Raw genomic sequence first — 20,454 nt, 5'->3', positions numbered from 1 at the left:
GGGAGTTTCATAGTGCACACATCTTTTATATTAGTTTTGATTGATATACATGCTCACATAGCCAATGATGATTCACCTTAGTTGCATTGATTGTATTCGTGAGTTTAGGAGAATTTTTAACATTGAATATCCTCATGCTCTAGTTTTTGCTTGAATTTCTAAGAATTTTTGACCGATTAACACTTGTTGTATTTCTCACTCTTGAAACCCATTTGGAAACTCAAGTTTGATGTTAAAGGGACTAAGTATAGTTGTTTCTTTTGTTAATTAAAATAAAAGGATCAAAATAGTTTTATTTCTTATTTGTGCTTGTTGGGTGGAAAGAGCTACCACCTATGAAGTACGATGCTACTCTCATAAGTCGAATACTAGTTATACCCTAATGGGAGAAAGAGCTATCTCATAGGATGGGTGAAAGCTACCACTCCGGTAGAAAGAGCTACCACTTCGAAAGTGTGAAAGCCACCTTAGCGGCCTCTTTGGAAAGGGCTACCTTAGAGGATGTGTGAAGCTACTACCACCTCTGGAATGTTTTTGTTACTTTGTGTAGATCAATAAGTCCCTTGTGCTTAGAATTTTGAGGAGTATACTGTGGGTTGTTTTGAGTGAGCTCATGCACTTAAAAGATTTTGGGTTTGTTGTTTTTTTTTATTCAAGTTTTTAACTAGAACATTGATTTTTCGTATTTAGTGTTGAAATGTTCCTTACTTGTAGAATGCTCTCTTTGTATGATTTGGTGAACCTAAGGCCAAGCATTTCCAATGTTTCCTTCATCTATGCATATAATGTTTTAATCTTTGCTTGAGGACAAGCAAAAGCTTAAGTGTGGGGGAGTTTGATAAGTGCTTGTGCGATAAGAATACGAAGTGTTCTTTCCTTGTGTTGAGCAATACTTTCCTCGGGTTTTAACGCTAATATGGGTGTATTTATGTTACTTTTATGCAGGTAGGGTTGTGAGACTGATTATGAGAGAAAGAAGCCAATGTGGGTCGTAATGCACTAATTTGGAGGAAATCTTGCTAAGGTTCAAACGCAAAGACATAGGTCGGGTTCCAGATGCAGGAATGTGTGCCAACCTCCTCGTACTCGAGTTAGCACAACTATTTGGAGGGGTACAAGGGCAATCACATTCAAGCATTCTGACTTGTGCATGTAGAACAAGATCTCCACCAACATGTCCGTTATTAAAGAAGCAAGACGATCCACGACGTAAATGTGTGCCCGTTTGCATTACCTCAATGAAAGTATGGATTTGGGAGTATTTCAGACCGATACTGTAGTAGGGTATTATAGAAAATACTGCAGCAAAAATACTGCAGCAACACTGTTTACAGCCGGCTGAGAAAATAGGAAAACAGAGAATCCACACGGGCATGTGGAAATTCCACACTCTCTTGTGAAAAATCCACATGGGCATGTAGATTCCCGATTCCAGCCCTTTAAAAGCTGATTTCAGCCTCGATTTTAGCATTCTTTTCTACATCTTTTCCCCAACTTGAGAGAGGGCGGTGGCTAGGGTTTTGAGAGGTATTGGCTAGGGCTTTAGAGAGGTTCTACGGCTCTGACATCGCTCGCCATTTGGAAGAAGGTTAGTGGGAGAGCTTTCGTCGGCACCAATCCGGCGAGGTGTATCCTAGGCCGGACAAAGGGACCCTTGCGATGAGTAGAGGACTCTCCACAAGATCATCGCCATGACTAACGAGGGTTTTTTCTATGGATGCTTTGTTTTTACATTCGATTTCATTGATTGTTTCTAGCTCCATGGAGAGCTAAACCCCTAGTCGGTACTAGGGTATTTGTGAACCCTAGGATGTATTCATTTTGTTGAATCTCTTTATTATGCTTTCAATTAATTGATGTTTTTTTGTGAGTTCTAATATTGGAGACTTGATTGTATGAATATTCCCCTAGAGTGACACTAGGGTTGAGAGTTCTTGTTGGTAACTCTTGTGAGTGAGTGATACACCATGAGAGTTAGACAAAGCTAGATTGGAGAGGGTTGAGAGGGTGAGTCGAGATGTAACGGAGCGTCCCCTTTCCCCTCCCGTGTGATCTATCCTACCTCCATGTTCCAAGAGTTCTTTGCGGCCATAGTAGAGTGAATGGGCTAAGAGATGACCTTCCGCTGGGGCTTAGTTGCGAGTGCAACGGAGTGAAGCGCTGAAGTGATTTTAGCACCTAGGGCTTAATTGTGGCTAGGGACCTTCCACCTGGACCAAAATGTTAGGTCTATACATAGGAATATTGTTTATCACTTGGAATCCCTAGATCTCATTGCAATTCTATGCGAGTGCGAGGTTGAGAGGTTATTCAATCTCTCCTCCGGGACATGTATAGAGTTAGGCATTGTTGACCTTAGATTTGGGATCATGTAATTAAGGATTTCCACGACTCATTGTTGCATCAATTAGGAAGTATGATAGAGGGTTCTTGCAGTTGAAATGATTGTCATAGGCGGTTTAATATCCGGGTACCCCATCTTTATCGATTGCCGTACCTTCTCTTTTACTTGTGCTCTCTATCTTGTTGCTTTTATTTTCGTTATTTCATATTTTGTCACACATATCAGTATTCATCTTCCACATTAGTTAAGAAACAACTTAAGTGTCTTTATTCCCTACTCTCTATGGATACGATACCCACTCATATGGGATCAAGAACATCATTATGGATTAAACAAAAAGAATGACATAAAACATAAATACAAAAAAGTCTTCATATAAATTAGAATACATGAAATGAGTGATTTGACTTGGTAAACAAAATGAGGGATCATATGGAAGAGTAAACAAAAATTAAAATGAGCTGACAAATGTCTAGGCTATCCAAGAGACCTGCCAAAGGAGACCATAAAGATGAACAGGTAAAGCAGAAGGTAGAAACACAAGTACATATCAAGGCACTACTTTGCCAGGACACAATTAATTCCCTTGGTAAAGCAAAAACAACAAAAGATGCTTGATTCAGTCAAATGTGCATATTGAGATAACCAAAAGGCTGAGATTAATCATAAGAATGCATGTGATCTAAAAAATCCATGGTCAAGATAGTTATTGTTGCATAAAATACATAGTACACTGATGACAGATTCATAATTTTTGCAAACCTATGTCACAGATAAAGCCGCAGATAAGGCTATACATGAAAATGGATCAAGACAGATTAGCAAAAGGGAAACTTAGTGAGTGTGTGATGTTCTCAAGAGAATCCACAATGCAATGAGCGTAATCATAACTAGGATATATACACCACTTATCACCATCATGCGGATGGGGAGTAAACTGAACACCATGCAAGACATGTAAGAAAACTTTAAAAATAATAATAAATTAATAATAATAATCCAAAGAATTTAACCATGTCAAAATAACTACTAACCTTTATACGATATGCAATCAAATCATACATATTTTTGTTGTCACTCTGCATGTCCTGTTTCAATCTGAGTGTTGCCTTACCCTCATCAATCAAGCCACGTCTCATATCATCAAACAACTTCAAGGATTCACTAACTGGCCGATCCCTCCAAGGGCTGTTCATCTTTTTTTCTCTGTACTCCTTGATTTCCTCAGGCAGCTAACAATAAGGACAAGACAAAGTCAACACTTGTCCTGTCAACCTGATGAAAATACAACTATGTTATTTCATAGTATAGTTCACATGATTATTTTATAGATGAAAATATAGCCATGTTATTCCATAGTACAGTGCACATGATAGTTTGATAGATCCTTAAGGACACTGCTTTCAACTCTCTTCCATTATGAAGCATAAAAACTTTGTGAAATAAGAAAATGCATCAAAGCCACAAAATTATCTACATCAAACCTGGTGATCAACGTAGGCTAGATCCTTTTCTATCAGCTTAACAGCTAGATCATAGAGCTCTTTGAAATAATCACTGGTATAAGTAACCTAACAAGAGTCTCATATACGTCAGAACTATGCTAAGAATATATATATGATATGGACTCAAAAGACCAGCAGCCTACCTTGAAAGGCTTCCAACCCAACCACTGGACAATTTCCTGTATATGGTCAATGTATTCTCTCTTTTCAGCTTCAGGGTTAGTATCATCAAATCTGTACATAGTAAGTAAAAAAGCATAAACAACCTAATTAACCCCATGGGAAGATAAAGAAAACCTATTATCCATCTTAATCAATTCAAACTTTCAATCAACAATGACAACATAGGAAAAGAAAAGTTTTAGTGTTTGCATCAAACTTCAAATTTAAGATTGAAGACAACCTAATAAAGGCCATAAGAAGATAAAGAAAACCTATTATCTATCTTAGTTAATTCAATCCTTGGTTCAGCAATGACAGTATAGGTAAAGAAAAATGTTAAGTGTTTAAAACCATGCTGTGTCCTAGACATTAGAAGATGGAATGTGGACTCAAAACTTTCTCCGATAACCTTCTGTCAAAATTAAAATATTATTATTATTATAATAATAATAATAATAATAATAATAATAAGGTTAGTCTGGATAGTAAAAAAAAAACATATATGAGAGGAAATATTGACTAGTAGAAGAAATTCAATCATACGAAAATAAAGAAACCAACACCAAATTAATAATAAAAATAAATAAATAAATAAATAATGTAAATGTTATGCATACCTCAGGTAACAAGATCCATTTCTTTCTCTTGCTAGGCTAAAGTCTATAAACATAGCCTGTGTAAATCATCACATAAGGACCCTATTCAACAAATTCTATAGATGGCAGTTCAAAATTTATAAGACAGAGAGTACCTTGGCATGGCCAATATGTAGATAACCATTTGGTTCTGGAGGAAAACGAGTTAAGACTATACCACCTGTCTTCTCAAGATGTGCCTTTAGCAGATCCATTGTGTTCTGAGCACTTAATTTAGGTCTCCCATCACTATAAATGATCTCAGTGTGAACCTAGTAAATAATAAGATTACAGTTGTTAGAAGATAATGACAATATGGTAGCATCATTCTTTCTTCGGCCTTCTACTATAATGAAACTTGAAAGGAAAATTGGGTATACAATACAACAATCTCTTCGGATGAGTAAATACCATTAACTTATTTCCTAACAATATTAACTTCAGATCGTCAAGGCATCATAGATCAACTCATTACTTTAAAAGAATTTGGTCATTTCAGAATAATGCTCTTGAGACTACAAAAACTAACATGAATAAAAAGAGGCAGCCTCATCCTCATAAATGTAGATGAGAGCAAAATGCAATTGTAACTAAACTGTTCAAAGCAAATGAAAGCATGAATTAAACAAAGCAATGCAAAATAATCAAAACAAACAAAAGATGTAATCATGAAGCATATATTATCTCATATAAATGTAATAGAAACATCAGAATTTAGATTTATTTTCATATTACCTTGTAGTTTTCCTCTGGCTGTGGAAATATCAAAAAAGGATTGATTTCTGCCTCAGTAGGAAATGCAGAGTCGACCAGGGGCTTGCTTTTATCCTAGAGAAGAGAAGTTTGAACAAGAGAATCGAAAAAGCATGATTCTTCAAGGGAAAACCTAGCACATATCCTACCTTAGGTTTTGCAGGTTTTTCTTTCTTTTCTTTCAAGAGCATTTTATTATCAGATTCTGTCTTCTCTCCTAGTAATTGGCGAAGTTTGCCATCAATCATATCCTGTCATAACACCCATATCAAATTAGAACTCAACAAAGCAGAAAGTGATGATGGAAGTTCAAGGCAGCACATAACAATCACACCTTTACTATTTTGGCATCTACCCATGGTTGCAGCTTTCTAACTTCTCCACATAGCTTGCCAACTAAAGTAAAGGCAAGCCTGAATGTCAACTATAAGAATTTGCAAGCAACAGTCTACACAATAAATATTTAATTAACACGAACAGGGAGAATGAACAGTGGGGATCTAATCAAAGAAAGAAACAGTAGGTTAAAAAATGTCATGAAGACATTCTACTTTGGAAAATACATGATATAAGATAATTTCTCTCAAAGTAGGGACCTAAGAAGAATTCCAAAGTGAACCCTAGAACAAATGGGCATATTTATCACCTAAGAAAATGCATCTGCCATGAAAATTCTCAAGTAATAGCATAACACTAGCAAGTGGCATTTAAAGACTTCCCGACCTTGAATAGAAATTTGAAGGCCACCAGAAAATAGAATGTAGCATGGCATAATAGGATAGGTCTAATTCTATTGGTCATTTCAATAAAAATAATTAATACAAATTGAAGTATCTTACATATATTTGAACTAGCTCACAGAAAACATAATGAAGAGACAGAAAAAATAAGTCATTATACATAAGCATATCAAGACATGAATTATGGAGAAATACACAACTACCAAAAAAAAAAAAACACATCCAATCTCATATCCTACATATTGCCCAACATGCTTCAAACCTTGTTACTGCAAACAGTCTTTCAATAAACAACAACAACAACAACAACTATGAACATCTCAATCATAATACAAATGAATAAATGAGACTAAAAATTACATCGCATAGTTTTGAATTGGTAAAGAAACTTCTATGATGATATTGTGTCATATAAATTTTCAGCAAAACATAAAATATCATGAACATGGGCAAATAATAATTAAAAATGACATAAATGAAAATTGTGGACTATACAATCATATTACCACTCGTTAGATAAACTTTCGATCATGCTCAAAACCGAAAAAGATAATTAACTCCAACCATTTATGCTATGAAGCTGCTCCAAAATGGCATTCATGTTTCCATCAAGAACAACATTGACAGTGGATTCTATTTCTTCGACAGAGACATCAACTCCTGCAGATTAAATATGTGAAGTCAAGCTATGACAAATTAAAAAGGAAAAAAAACTTCAAGTAGAATAACTTAAGAGAAGCAATAATCTATAGCTCCATTTCTCACTGAAACCACACCAATTTATAATTTTATATCTTAACTTCTTTCTAGTAACCCATACACATATGCGGTTGTGAAGATCCTAGCAATCACATATGCCCCAAAAATTAAAAAAATATTCACAGATGTTGTTGTTGCTTGTTTCTTTCAATTCCTAATTGCATCTATCATAAAAGAAAGGACCTAAAGACTAGCATAATCAAATAAATGTTAGCTTTGCCTCCATCATTGTTAATTGACCATTCTTCCCCTGCAAACCAAATAATCATCATATGAATTTCACAATCATATAATTAGAGGATATTTATCTAACCAGACGGTAATTGGGTCATTTATTGACACCTTAAGACAAGCATTAAATTTAAAATGAATTGAAATAATGAAAGGCAAAAAAAAAAAAAACCTAAAGGTTGTGACGTATGTATGGGTATAACCACTACAATACAAGCTTAAGATGAAAAATTCCAAAATTTCTAACACAGGGACAATGGAATGTTTATGTTGTGTGTGCATATATTTATACAGCATACACATCATTCATGGACTTATATGAATATACCAAGCACATCTGCTTGAGACCAAGTGGATATATCACCAGAATTAAAGGAAATATTGCACTTACAAATGGATCGTTTCTTACATATGTTAAACAAATATTAATATCCACCGACTTATGGATTCAGAACATTTATTGGTCTTTTTCATTTTTAATTCTTAGTCTATACAAATAAGCATATGTATCATTTACACTAAAAAGCAATAGTCATCAAACAACTTGAGCATGGGTTTGTTAGAGCAACTAGAATTCATTGCCTAATACATAATTCCTAAAAGCATAAGTATGAATTTTCCTAGTATGCTTACCTACACCATAGGCTTCTTCAAATTCTTTCAAGTCAAAACTTGAAACACCAACTTTGACAAGAAGTGAAAAAGCTCCATCTAACTGTGTAACCTTCTTAATCTGATTGAATGACTTCAGGAGGTAAAGAGAACAAAATTAAAAATTGCCAGTGTTATCAACAACTAACCAAACAGCTACTTAACCTCTCAATAGGATAATGACATGTTGAAAACAAACGGATACAAAATGCTGACACATTAAAGATGAGAAATTTACCTTCGATGAAACAACATACTCAAGTAAAATAGGCCGATGAGTGGATGCCGCACTACTGGAATATTCAGTTGCAACCTATTTCAGAAGATTAAACAAAAAAATAATTACTAGTGTTTAAAAATCTCAACCTATTGATCACTGCAAATGCACCATCAAAAGTATATGAATACCCTATAAAGCAAATTGCCCACATCCTTGCTCCAACCGTTAGTAACACCAGCCTGCTAACCAAAAAAGCCAAAGAATAAAGCAACTTTCAAACAAAAACAACAAGAAAAACCACAAATCAACCAAAACAACTAGTCAATCAATGCATTGAAACTGAAAAATACCACCTTGATAACAGTCGTAAGGTTGGAGGTGACCTTGTTGTTGGCGAAGGTGTTCTCTACCATCTTCTGATCAAGACTAATAGCGATGAAGAGATCCCGTGGCGGCGGCCCATTGTTCTCCCCTTCTCTGACAACCATGGCTGAAGATGATCAGAGAAGAGAACCCTAACCCGCTGAAGATGATAGAGAATCCCGCTGAAGACGATGATCAGAGAAGAAAGATTACACTAAATCTTATTCCTCGCTCACCACCAGGTAAGATTTCATGATTTTCACTGTTGATTCACTGCAAAAACGCCGATCAAACACCAGATCAACCAAAAAACTAGCAACAAACGCAGAGATTCAAGGACTTTCAAATCGATCGCATTCTCACCCTGATAAATCTTCAAACCAAAATGAGGGTTTCGCACAGCCACCAGCAAACCACGCTTTCTCCCTCCATCACTTTATATACTATCTCTTGCGAGAAGCTTCTTATTAGTAGTCGTTCTTCACCATCCGATTGACTTTATTTAACGGATGAGACTGTTCTAGATTGGGACTTCTCTGATTTAGAAAACGTCACTGTGGGTGGAATCCTTAATGACAATAATACCCACAAGGTTTGGAAGGAATAAGTCGGGATCTATTGGGGTGAAACCGTGAAAGGGTCATTGTAGTTTAGTGAAGGGGGGTTTTGCCAAGTAACATAAAAGTGAATTCGATTCTTTACATAATAAATTTTTTAAACTATTTTTTAAATGTTTTTTTTAAATAGAAGGTAATTATCATATATATCATATCATATATATATAAATATATATAAATATATATATGAGAAAACATCAATTGCGGACGTTCGTAGGAATGTCCGCAGTTTAGCACAGTGTTAATTAGGGTGCTGCAGTTAGACCTAATTATGGGTTAGTTGAGTTAATTAGTTTTGGTTTTGTTTATAAATGTTTGTTGTGTAGAAATAGGGTTGGATGGTTCAGATTTGTTCAGCTACAGTCCACAAATTGATTGAACGGTTTAGATCAAATCACTATGCATCCCACTTTTCAATATGCTACTATTCATAAGCACGTGATACTGTTCATAAAACAGTGCTGAACTGTTGGATCGAAATCCAACGGTTGATACGAGATCCACATGCGCCTGCCTGCTGGGGGACGTGGATGTTGGGGATGCCGTTCAACTTACTCTGGATGCCGGGTCATCCGGGGTGAAGTAACGGTTAGGGCGAAAGCTTTGCTTAAAAGAGTTAGAGAGAAGAGAGCATAAGAACAAAAGGAGAGAGATATGAAGAAAGCTTGGGATTCTTATTCAAGTGATCTTATGGATGTGGGTTGAATATGCCCACTCCTTACGAACTAAGGGGCCTTATATAGGCTCCAAGAGACTTAACCCTTAAGTAACTAAACCCATGGTTAGCTAACTTAACCATAGTTGGACACTATTACAGACAAGACACTTACCAAACTATCATGTAGCAAACATGATAGTTACCTAACCCACTTATTACAAGCATGCCTTTCAACTGTAAAACTACTGTTGCTGCAGTTACAAACCTATTTTACACACTAAAAAAAACAAACACCGACTCCTTTACATAATAAAAATAAAAAATACTGCTTTAGTCCATCAAAAGATGTGCAATAGTTATGTCTTCATGTAGAGGTAATGGAGACATAAACAACACGGCTTCCGTTCATAGAGACTAAATCAGTAGAGATTTCCTAGCCTTCCATCATGTTGGCTAAGTTTTCTTCAGCAATGTCTTCTAAACCTTCTGGAGAGTCAGCTGGACTTGATATCATTAGTTTGTCTGCTGGAATGCTTAGTCTTGAATAATCTCCAAAACGGTATTCACTTGCCCATGAGCAAACTTGCTTCATGTGTAGTTCTGTAGCTGGCATTTGTGAAATGAGATTCGGAAAAGGACAGTACATGGGGAACATGTACTGATCAACATATACCTTTTTAGGAAAACTAAACTATGCAAGAAATTTCAATCATTGTAGTTTTGTAACTTTCAATCATATTTAGGAAAACTAAACTATGCAAGAAATTTCATACCAAATTTAAGTAAATTGGCTGAACCATTATATAATAAAACAAAACAAAATGGTGAAAGAAAATTCAATAATGAATACATTAAATTGGTTCAAAAAAATTAAACAAATGGTAAGCAACATAAAACCTTTAGAATTACCACCAATAAATTCATACTTAATAATTGAAACAGATGGTCGCATCGGTGGTTGGGGAGCTGTTTTAAAATTTAGACTAAAAAAGGAATCAACAAAAAATGAAGAGAAAATAAGTAGATATGACAGTGGAACATATAATACTAAAGTAACAAGCACAGATGCAGAAATACTAGCATGTATAAAAGCCATGGAAAAATTTAAATTATTTGTCATAGAAAGTAAAGAATTTTTATTAAGAACTGACTATCAAGCTATTGTCTCTTTTTATCATAAAAATTCAGAAAATAAATTATCTACAAACAGATGGTTAACATTCATAGATTATATAGTTGGAAATGGATTCCATGTTATTATTGAAAATATTAAAGGGAAAGATAATATAATAGCAGATCAATTAAGTAGGATTATACAAGAAAATAAACTTAATTGAACACAAAAGACTTGTCCATCTGCATAGTAAGACTGTGGCTGCAAAAACCAGCAGGTCCATTCGCATTCTTGCCATGGTGGGAGTCTGGATCACCATCCCTCAAAAATACAAAATTTAAAATATAAAATTATTTATAAAACTAACAAGATTCTGTTTTGCAGATGTCTAAAGTTGCTCCAGCATAAGGAAACCCTTTTCCTACCCTTCAACTCTCAAATATCCCACAAAAACATAAATTCCGTACTACCAATATCTTGGACCACGAACAACAAACTCTTCTTGACAATCTTTGGAATAATAGAAACAATACCCAATTTCTCCAATCCATGAAAAATCTTAGTCAATATTTTCAAGACCAAAATGCAAAACCAAGCCACATTATCCCATATAACTCTACATCACATCAACCTCAAACAAAAATTTATTCCCCACCAGCAGTTGAACACTTTATTGCCCAAGACCGAGCAATAAAACTATTAAAAACTGAAATTGAAGTTAAGAAAAAAGAAATTAAAGAACTCAACAAAAAGCTCCAGAAGGTAACTGAAGACTATAAAGAAATATCTCAGCATATGATCCAAAATCAGAAACAAAAAGAAGAAAATCTTGAAAGATTCCCTCCAGTTATCCAAGATGTACAACAAATCATTCTACAAAAAGTTCTCAAAACATCCTATGAAGATTTTGTCCAGACTCAAATACTTCTTCGAGAAATGGCCAAAGACAATGTACATCCTCATGGCATGGCACTCTCCGTTGATCTGTATCAAGACTCAGCACATCGCCATCAAAATTGTCAATGTGAAAAAGGTTTCTTCAATGTCAGAGCATCTTTTGATCTGTCTTCCTGGAATGACCAAGACATAAAAGGGATATCATTCAGTGTTGAAAAGTTACTACAATATGGCATGATCAGCAGACTAGTACTCACAAGGCCAAAATAGATCAAGTTCCTACAGAAGCATTGGAAACTTTCATATCTACTATCAAAAATATTCAAGAAGCTAAAACTGCCTGCAGTCATAAATCTCTCAATCAAATCAATTCTACCAGGCTATGAAGAAGAATACTTGGAAGATGCAAGACATCAAATTACTGTTGAATTATTCATGAAGTCTGTTCCGTATCAACTGCATATTCCAACTGAAGTATTCACAGAACAAATGCAGTCATTCACTACTCCAGTCACTGAACAACTTTTCTTATGGCGAGCATTCACCTTCATCAGTATCAGACAATCTTATTATCATCCCTTGGCAATGGAGGATTCCACTATGAAAGTTTATTCAAGAAAAGAGGTACTTCCTATAGACATTCCATTTGCAAACCTCAAATATAATAAACTTTCAGCAGTTCAACAATTCAAGGACATAAATGCAACCATCTCACTCCAACACATGGGAGACTATTCTTCAAGCTATCTCCCAATAATTGAGGATCAAGATGACGATCTTCCTTTGGGTGTTTGTTTTTTTTACAGCAAGATGACGATCTGACCAACTTATCGTTGCATTTATGAAGATGACGATCTTTTGGTGGACTGAAGTAGTGTTGTTTATTTTTATTATGTAAAGGAGTCGGTGTTTGTTTTTTTTAGTGTGTAAAATAGGGTTTCAACTGTAGCAACAGTAGTTTTACTGTTGAAAGGCATGCTTGTAATTAGTGAGTTAGGTAACTATCATGTTTGCTACATGATAGTTTGGTAAGTGTCTTGTCTATAATAGTGTCCAACCATGGTTAAGTTAGCTAACCATGAGTTTAGTTACTTAAGGGTTAAGTCTCCTAGAGCCTATATAAGGCACTTTGGTTTGTAAGAAGGTGGCATCTCATCCACCCTTATCCATCTTGGGATCCTTGCATCCTTAGTCTCATCCTTTGTATACCTCTCACACCATCAATGCAATAAAGAAGTCCCTCTTTGTTTATACATCTCTCTCCCCCTTATATTTATGCTTATGCTTCCTTCTCTCTAACTCTTTTAAGCAAAGCCTCCGCCCTAACTGTTACTTCACCCCTGATGACCCCGGCATCCAGAGTAAGTTGAACGACATCCCCAACATCCACGTTAATAGGTTTTTAACTGTAGCAATAGTAGTTTTACTGTTGAAAGGCATGCTTGTAATTAGTGGGTTAGGTAACTATCATGTTTGCTACATGATAGTTTGGTAAGTGTCTTGTCTATAATAGTGTCCAACCATGGTTAAGTTAGCTAACCATGAGTTTAGTTACTTAAGGGTTAAGTCTCTTGGAGCCTATATAAGGCCTCTTGGTTTGTAAGAAGGGGGCATCTCATCCACCCTTATCTACCTTGGGATCCTTGCATCCTTAGTCTCATCCTTTGTATCCCTCTCACACCATCAATGCAATAAAGAAGTCCCTCTTTTTTTATATATCTCTCTCCCCTTTATATTTATGCTTATGCTTCCTTCTCTCTAACTCTTTCAAACAAAGCTTCCGCCCTAACCTTTACTTCACCCCTGATGACCCCGGCATTCAGAGTAAGTTGAACGGCATCCCCAACATCCACGTCCCATAGGAGTAGGAGCATGTGGATCTAGTGGTATCAGAGCTACAGTAACTTTCCTCAACGAAATCCTCAAGGTATTGTTTACCATGCAGGGGTAAAACCCTTAACGGTGTCCCCATCATGTAGATAGTAAGTTTTATCTTGGTAGTATAGCTTTTATTTGATCCATGAACCATTATCTAAAAATTTCAAAAATGAGTTTTGTACAGAGCTTTTGAAAAATATTTTGAGCTTAAAAATGAATCTTTTATGTGAAAGGAGTTAATCTAACTAATATAAGGAGTAAGACAAACTAGAGAACACCAAAAAGTACCCGTCTGAAGGACAGGAGGTCCGTTTAGGGGAAAAAGAGTGTGGAGGTAAGTCTGAACTCTGAAAGTTGGACAGGATGAACTCTCACATATTAAAAGATAATCATTTGAATTGCTAAAAAATTACTCTTCTAAGTAATTATGCAAAGTGGAACACTCAGGCTTTGGAAATTGGAGACTCTACAAGGGTGGCCTAGTATCGCAGACAGGGAAAGGTTAGTACACTCTAAGACGGTAAGGTTAAACAAGCCGACAGAGAATGTTCATGGTGAAAAGAAGTTTAATTTTCCAAAAACCCATAAAAACTAAAAAACCAACAAAAACCAAAAACAAGTTTTTACTTTCAATAATTATGGATCAAATAGAGTTATTTACCAAGTTTAACTTCTATCGTATTACATGTTGTGGATCTTGTTGTTGTATAAGAATTCTCTCTTATTTATTTCAGATTATTGCAAAGTAGTAGTAATTTTATTTTACTGCAAAGTAGTAGTAATTTTATATTTTCTGCAAATCTTATTTCAATATTATAAAAACAAAATAAATCAAAGTTTATTTTATTATAACAAATCAAATCAACAAGAAAAAAAATCAAATTGATAATAACATAAAAAATCAATAACAAAATATTAAAACAACAAAATATCAAATCAACAACAACAATATCAACAAAAATATCAAAAAGAAATCATAAATCATAAATCATAAAATTAAATGAACCAAGTTCTAAAAGAAACAATAGAAAAAATAATCATAATACAAGTCATTGTATTACAATAATAATATTTATTCTAATAAACATCATGATAGTATTAAGAAATCTTAATATATTATCAAGATAACAAATAAAAATGGATGCAAAAATGGATTTAATTATTAAAAAATTAAACAATCTAGAAACACAATTATTGAAATTAGAAATTATCTTATCCAATCTAGACTATGTAAAAAATAGTATAAAAGAAAAAGAGAATCATAAAAATGAAATAGATAATCTATTTAATCATGTAAAAAATATTCAATTAGGAACAAATCAAAAAGAAAGAAAACCAATAACACCATTTAAAATTTGGACTAAAGAAGAATTATTAAAACCACGAGAATATAGATTAAAATTCCCAAGAAATGAAACATCTACTTGAAACAACAGAATATTATAAAATTGAATTAATTAAAATAAGATATTATCCTATAGAAGAATTAAATCAATATAATTTAAAAGATAAAATAAAATATCGAAAATATACATGGCTTAATGAAGTAGAAGCATATTTAACAGAAAAGTTAAGAATTATAGAAAATGGCTCAGAAGAAGAAAAAGACCAATTAAACAATTGGAAAATAAACTTAATACAAAAATTTGATAAAATAAAAACAAAATATGTCTAGAGAAAATCAAGAAAATCTAGGAGAAAAAACTATAGTAAAAAGTATAGATAATATTAGAAGATTTTCAATTTTAAATCATTTAAAATATACTAATCATATTAATAAACATCAAAAAAGAAAAGAAGTAACATACACAATTGAAGAACAACAAAATAAAGCAAGAGACAAGAATATAAAACTAATTCCTGGAGAAGAATTATATAAATTTGGAATATTTGAAACAAAAACAAAAATATATGAACATTATGATGAAATGGAAATATGTTGTACTAATGATGAAAAACAAATTATATTAGATTTAATAATAGAAGAATCATATAACAAACTTATATCATCAGGTTATACATTAATTCATTTAGTTCTCTTAATGTTAGGAGTAATAAGATTACATAGAAAAGGATTAGGAACAAGAATTTTAGTAAGCTTAGTAGATATAAGACAAATTAAAAATATGACAAGAGCAACTATAGAATCCATGAAAGTAGATATGAATATAGACCATCCAGAAATCATATATATGACCCCAGACTTTCTAATCCCACTAGAAACATTTTATAAATACATAAAATTAATAATAAATTCAAAAGGATATGACATGATTTCAAATGCAGCAAATTTAATAATAACAAAAACATTCACATGACAACTGACAAACAGTTGTAGAATCAACTATATTTTAACACCTAAAAAAGCAAAATCATTCTTAGAAAATCAAGGACTAAAAGGAATAGAAAGAAAATTTTATCAATCAGAAATGTTAGAAGGAAGTGAATGGAACATCCAACCCATAGAAATCCCAGCAACATCAAAAAGACCAAGTAATGCAGAATTTTATGAAAATATTGATGGAAGTACAAGTGTAAGAATGATAAACAAAGGCATAAAAATCGAAGAACTTCAAGAATAAAATGGAATTAATATATATAACAGATCCAGAATTAATTGAAGAACAATTAAAACCATTAAGAAAATATCTAGGAAGTATAAATGTATCTGTAACAGACCAAATAAAACATAGAAGAGCAATCTGGCTAATATGTGTAAAAGACTATATAACAATGAAAGAATTTTATAAAATAAGCTCAGAAATATTAAAGAAACAACAACAGTAAAATATGATAATCAAGGAAATTGGATATGGAATAAAAAATATATACCAAGAAGAGAATTATACCCATTAGAACAACAACAAAGAAAAATTAGACTAGAAAAATGGAAAAAATCCCTTGAAGAACAATTTAAATCTATTGAAAGTTGTTATATATGAAAGAATTAATAGATTCAACCGATATAAACTTAATAGATGATTTAATAAATAACTCAATTAAATATACAATAAAAGAAAATAGAAGTCTAAAAAGGAGTTAAAAGATATATAATTCTACGAGATCAAATTAATTATCAAGCAGAATCATTAATAGAAGTAAAATTTAAATCAAAAGAAAAAGATGAAAATGGTAAATCCATATGGAAACCAACAAAAATAAAATATAAAGAATTTCATTAAGATGAATACTTAAAAGAACAAAATAGACTATGGAATTATAGATCAAGACTAAGAAATGAATATGATTCTATAAACATTTGTTATGATTAAAAAATAAAATGAATAAACAAACTTATAATTTAGATATAAATCCAAAATATCTATTAGAACAATACAATGAAATTGAAAATTTTGAAAAATGTGAACATAAATTCGAACCATTTAAAATAAATTATAAAACAAAATGTGATAAATGTTTTAAATTTCACATAACAAAGCATAGAGTCACAAGTTTAAAATGTGAATTATCATTATGTAGGAAATGCGTATCAGATTTATGTGGTTTTACCTTTGAAGAACAAAAAATAGAAAAACCAAATAATAAATTTAGACAAGACAAAGAAATAATTGAGCAATTATGTTTATATAGAAAATTTTTATTCCTAATCCCATTAGGAAATTAGCATTGTACTTTGAATTAATGTCAAACAAAAAAAAGAGATAGATGAAAGATCATAGTGATGAATTGTATTCTCCTACTTCGAATAAAAAAAGAGACAAGGAGTATCATCCTATTCCAAATAAAAGTAGGGGTGTAAATGAAAATAATAATAATAATATAAAAGAAGAGGAGAGAGAAATATATATATATATATATATATATATATATATATATATATATATATATATATATATATATTTCAAGATATATATGCATATATATATATTCGTTTGAAGTTTCAAAATATATATATATATATATGAATAATAATAAAAAGGAGGGAATTCATAAATAAATAATAATAAATAAATAAAATAATAGTAAATATATAAAAAAAAGAGGAGATTATGGATAGCGATCAAAATTTTGAATTCAAAATTTTTTTTTTTAAAAAAAAATCTCTCCCGGGAGTTGGAGATTCTTCGGGGTGTTGAGGATTTTCGGGGAACAAGAAAAAAAAGACAGAAGAAAAAAAGAGAGAGAGGGGAGGAGGAAAAAAAAGGGAGAGTTTTGAGAAAAAAAAGTGGAAGAATAGAAGAGAAGAGGACGAAGAGTAGGAAATAAAGAAGAAGTTTTGGTTCTTTACGGGGAAGGAGACGAAAAAATTTGAAGAAGAAAGATCATCGGAAAGCTAAAAATTTCTCCCACAGTGTTCAACAATCCATTTTCACCCAAGAAATACACAATAAGATAAATAAATGTACATATATATATATATATATATATATATATGGTAAGAGAAAAGTCTTTATGTATGCATGATTGAGCATATGCATTCATGCCATGGCTTACATGGACCCACCGCTCATGCCATATGTTTTTTTTTTAAGATTAAATGCATGCCATTCACTTGTGATACTGGGCCTCTATGAGGTAGATTATCAAAGCTAGCATGCATTGTTTTTATGAACATGCAAAAATGAGCGTTTTTTTCTTGGGTTGTAAATATATAAAAAAAGGGGATTTTCTTAAAAAAAAAATATATACTCTTCATCCTTCCCACATTCCTTCTCATCTGGCAATGGTCCGATCTCTTCTAATTTGGATCTTGATTCGGATCGTACCGCCGTTGGGCACTCGTCGGATATTGATCGGGTTTGTATAATTATCAAACAAACTTCTCGTGATGGCAACATGGAGGCTGTTCCGGATGACTGCAGCGTCCATATTGAAGAACCTGTTGTGATTGGCGTCCTTGATTGGTTTTGGTATGCCCACAGGCCCACCTACTACTTCCTCCGATGCTTGAAACCATGGTGGCCACGCTTGAAGAATTAAGCAAACAGAAGCTCATCACAATCAAGATCATGAAGAAGTTCAGTTCCAAAGTGGATGTCGAGACCTTCAACTGCTTGATTGGTTTGCTAGCGAGAGTTAAGCTTGGCAAAGAAGTAAGTTCCTTGTTTGCAAAGATGAAAGATCAGTACCTGCTCAATCTCCAGACCTACACTATGCTCCTCTTCGGACATTGCAAGATGAAGAATGTGTTTGAAGCTGTAAGGATCTAGAATAAGATGAACGATAATGGATTCAAGATAGATATTTTTGTTCATAATAGCATGCTTGAGGGATTGATGAGAGCATAGCGAAGGCCAGAGGCTATCAAGATGTTTTGGCTGATGAAAACTAATGGACCAAATTAAAGGCGAATGAACACATACAATGTTGATCCACAACATGTGTAGGAAGGCAAAACCGTAGAAGAAATTGATTTAGTTGAAATAATGAAGCTGTTGCTCACATATACTTGAAAAAAAATGGGTGAAGTTGCTCTTGTTGATAATGATAGGGTGAGTTTGAACTTGCTAGTTGAATTGTTTGTTTGGTTTAGTACTTGGAAATTAAGGCATGTGAGTTAGAGGTTAGAGTGAAAGCTCTGAATATTTGAGAGTATAAGTGAGGGTAATAGTCACAAAATTTAGGATGAGAAGCTCAAGATACAAATCCCTAGCTAGCAAAGACTAATGGTTAGCATGAAGCATGGAAGAGCCGGTTTTATTTATTTATTTATTTTATTATTCTAGTAGTGTTACTACACAAAAAAAATGATGGAAAAAGTTATAAAAAAATGATAAGTGATGAGTTTATTGGTGAGGGGCATTTCGGGTAGAAAAAAAATGATTAAAAAAATGAAGTAAAAAAAAGAGGAAAAAAATGAAAGATGGGTAAAAAAAAGAGAGTAGAAAAAATGAAGGGAAAAATGAAAGGATGAGTAAAAAAATGAAGGATAAAAAAATATATGAAGGAGTGGAAAAAGAGGTAAAAAAAAATGAAAGAAAAATATGGAAAAATGAAAGAAGGATGAGTTAAAAAAAAAGAGAGAAGGAAAAATATGGAAAAAATGAAGGGTGAATTTGAAAAAAAGAGAGAAGACAAAAAAATATGAAAAAAATGAAGGGTGAATTTGAAAAAAGAGAGAGACAAAAATATGGAAAAATGGAAGGGTGAATTTAGAGAGAAGGAAAAAAATATGGAAAAATGGAAGGGTGAGTAAAATGAGAGAAGAAAGGAAAATATGGGAAAATGAAAGGATGGGTTAAAAAAAGAGAGAGTAAAAAAAAAATGAGGAAAAAAAAGTAAAGGATGAATTTGAGTGGGGGTATTTTGGTAATTTTTCTTCGCAGGCTTCCTCTAGAAAAATCCTATGAAATTTCTCTAATTCCACCTTGACTTTCTTGGGGTAACGAGACTTTTCATAAAATTTTCTCTAATTCCACCTTGAAGCTTTTGCTTAGGGAGTAACGAGAAAATTTTCACAAAATTTTCTCTAATTCCACCTTGAGCTTTGGCTTTTCTGGGATGTAACGAAAAATTTTTCATATTTTTCTCTAATTCCACCATGAGCTTTGGCTTTCTTGGGGTAACTGAGACTTTTCATAAAATTTTCTCTAATTCCACCTTGAGCTTTGGCTTTCTTGGGGTAACGAGAAAATTTTTATATTTTCTCTAATTCCACCATGAAGCTTTTGGCTCTCTTGGGAGTAACGAGAAAATTTTCATATTTTTCTCTAATTCCGACCTTTGAGCTTTTGCTTGGGAGTAACGAGGAAAATTTTTCATATTTTCTAATTCCACCGTGAAGGTTTGGCTCTCTTAGGATAACGAGAAAGTTTTTATATTTTCTCTAATTCCACCTTGAGCCTTGGCTTTCTTGGGGTAACGAGATTTTTTTTTTAAATTTCTCTCACTCCACCTTGAAGTCTTGACTTCCTAGGGGTAACGAGAAATTTTTCATAAATTTGTCTCATTCCACCATGAAGTCTC

General features: G+C 33.1%; 1 protein-coding gene across 1 annotated transcript; it reads right to left on the bottom strand.

The window, feature by feature from the left end:
* Nucleotides 1–3,152: 3,152 nt before the first annotated feature.
* On the bottom strand, nucleotides 3,153–8,488 carry LOC120270358 (glutamine--tRNA ligase). The gene is made up of 14 exons (XM_039277357.1): nucleotides 8,354–8,488; nucleotides 8,189–8,242; nucleotides 8,019–8,093; nucleotides 7,763–7,862; nucleotides 6,704–6,799; nucleotides 5,734–5,795; nucleotides 5,549–5,650; nucleotides 5,382–5,474; nucleotides 4,763–4,918; nucleotides 4,629–4,684; nucleotides 3,993–4,083; nucleotides 3,829–3,915; nucleotides 3,379–3,576; nucleotides 3,153–3,281 (listed from the first exon to the last, which is right to left on the bottom strand). The coding sequence occupies exons 1-14, from the start codon at nucleotides 8,486–8,488 to the stop codon at nucleotides 3,153–3,155; spliced, it is 1,434 nt and encodes a 477-aa protein (XP_039133291.1).
* Nucleotides 8,489–20,454: the final 11,966 nt, after the last annotated feature.

This window comes from Dioscorea cayenensis, chromosome 10 (genome assembly GCF_009730915.1).
Source record: "Dioscorea cayenensis subsp. rotundata cultivar TDr96_F1 chromosome 10, TDr96_F1_v2_PseudoChromosome.rev07_lg8_w22 25.fasta, whole genome shotgun sequence".
In the NCBI taxonomy this organism is placed as follows: Eukaryota; Viridiplantae; Streptophyta; class Magnoliopsida; order Dioscoreales; family Dioscoreaceae; genus Dioscorea; species Dioscorea cayenensis.
Note: the sequence above shows the minus strand (reverse complement) of the source record. Positions and strands in the feature narration are given on the sequence as shown.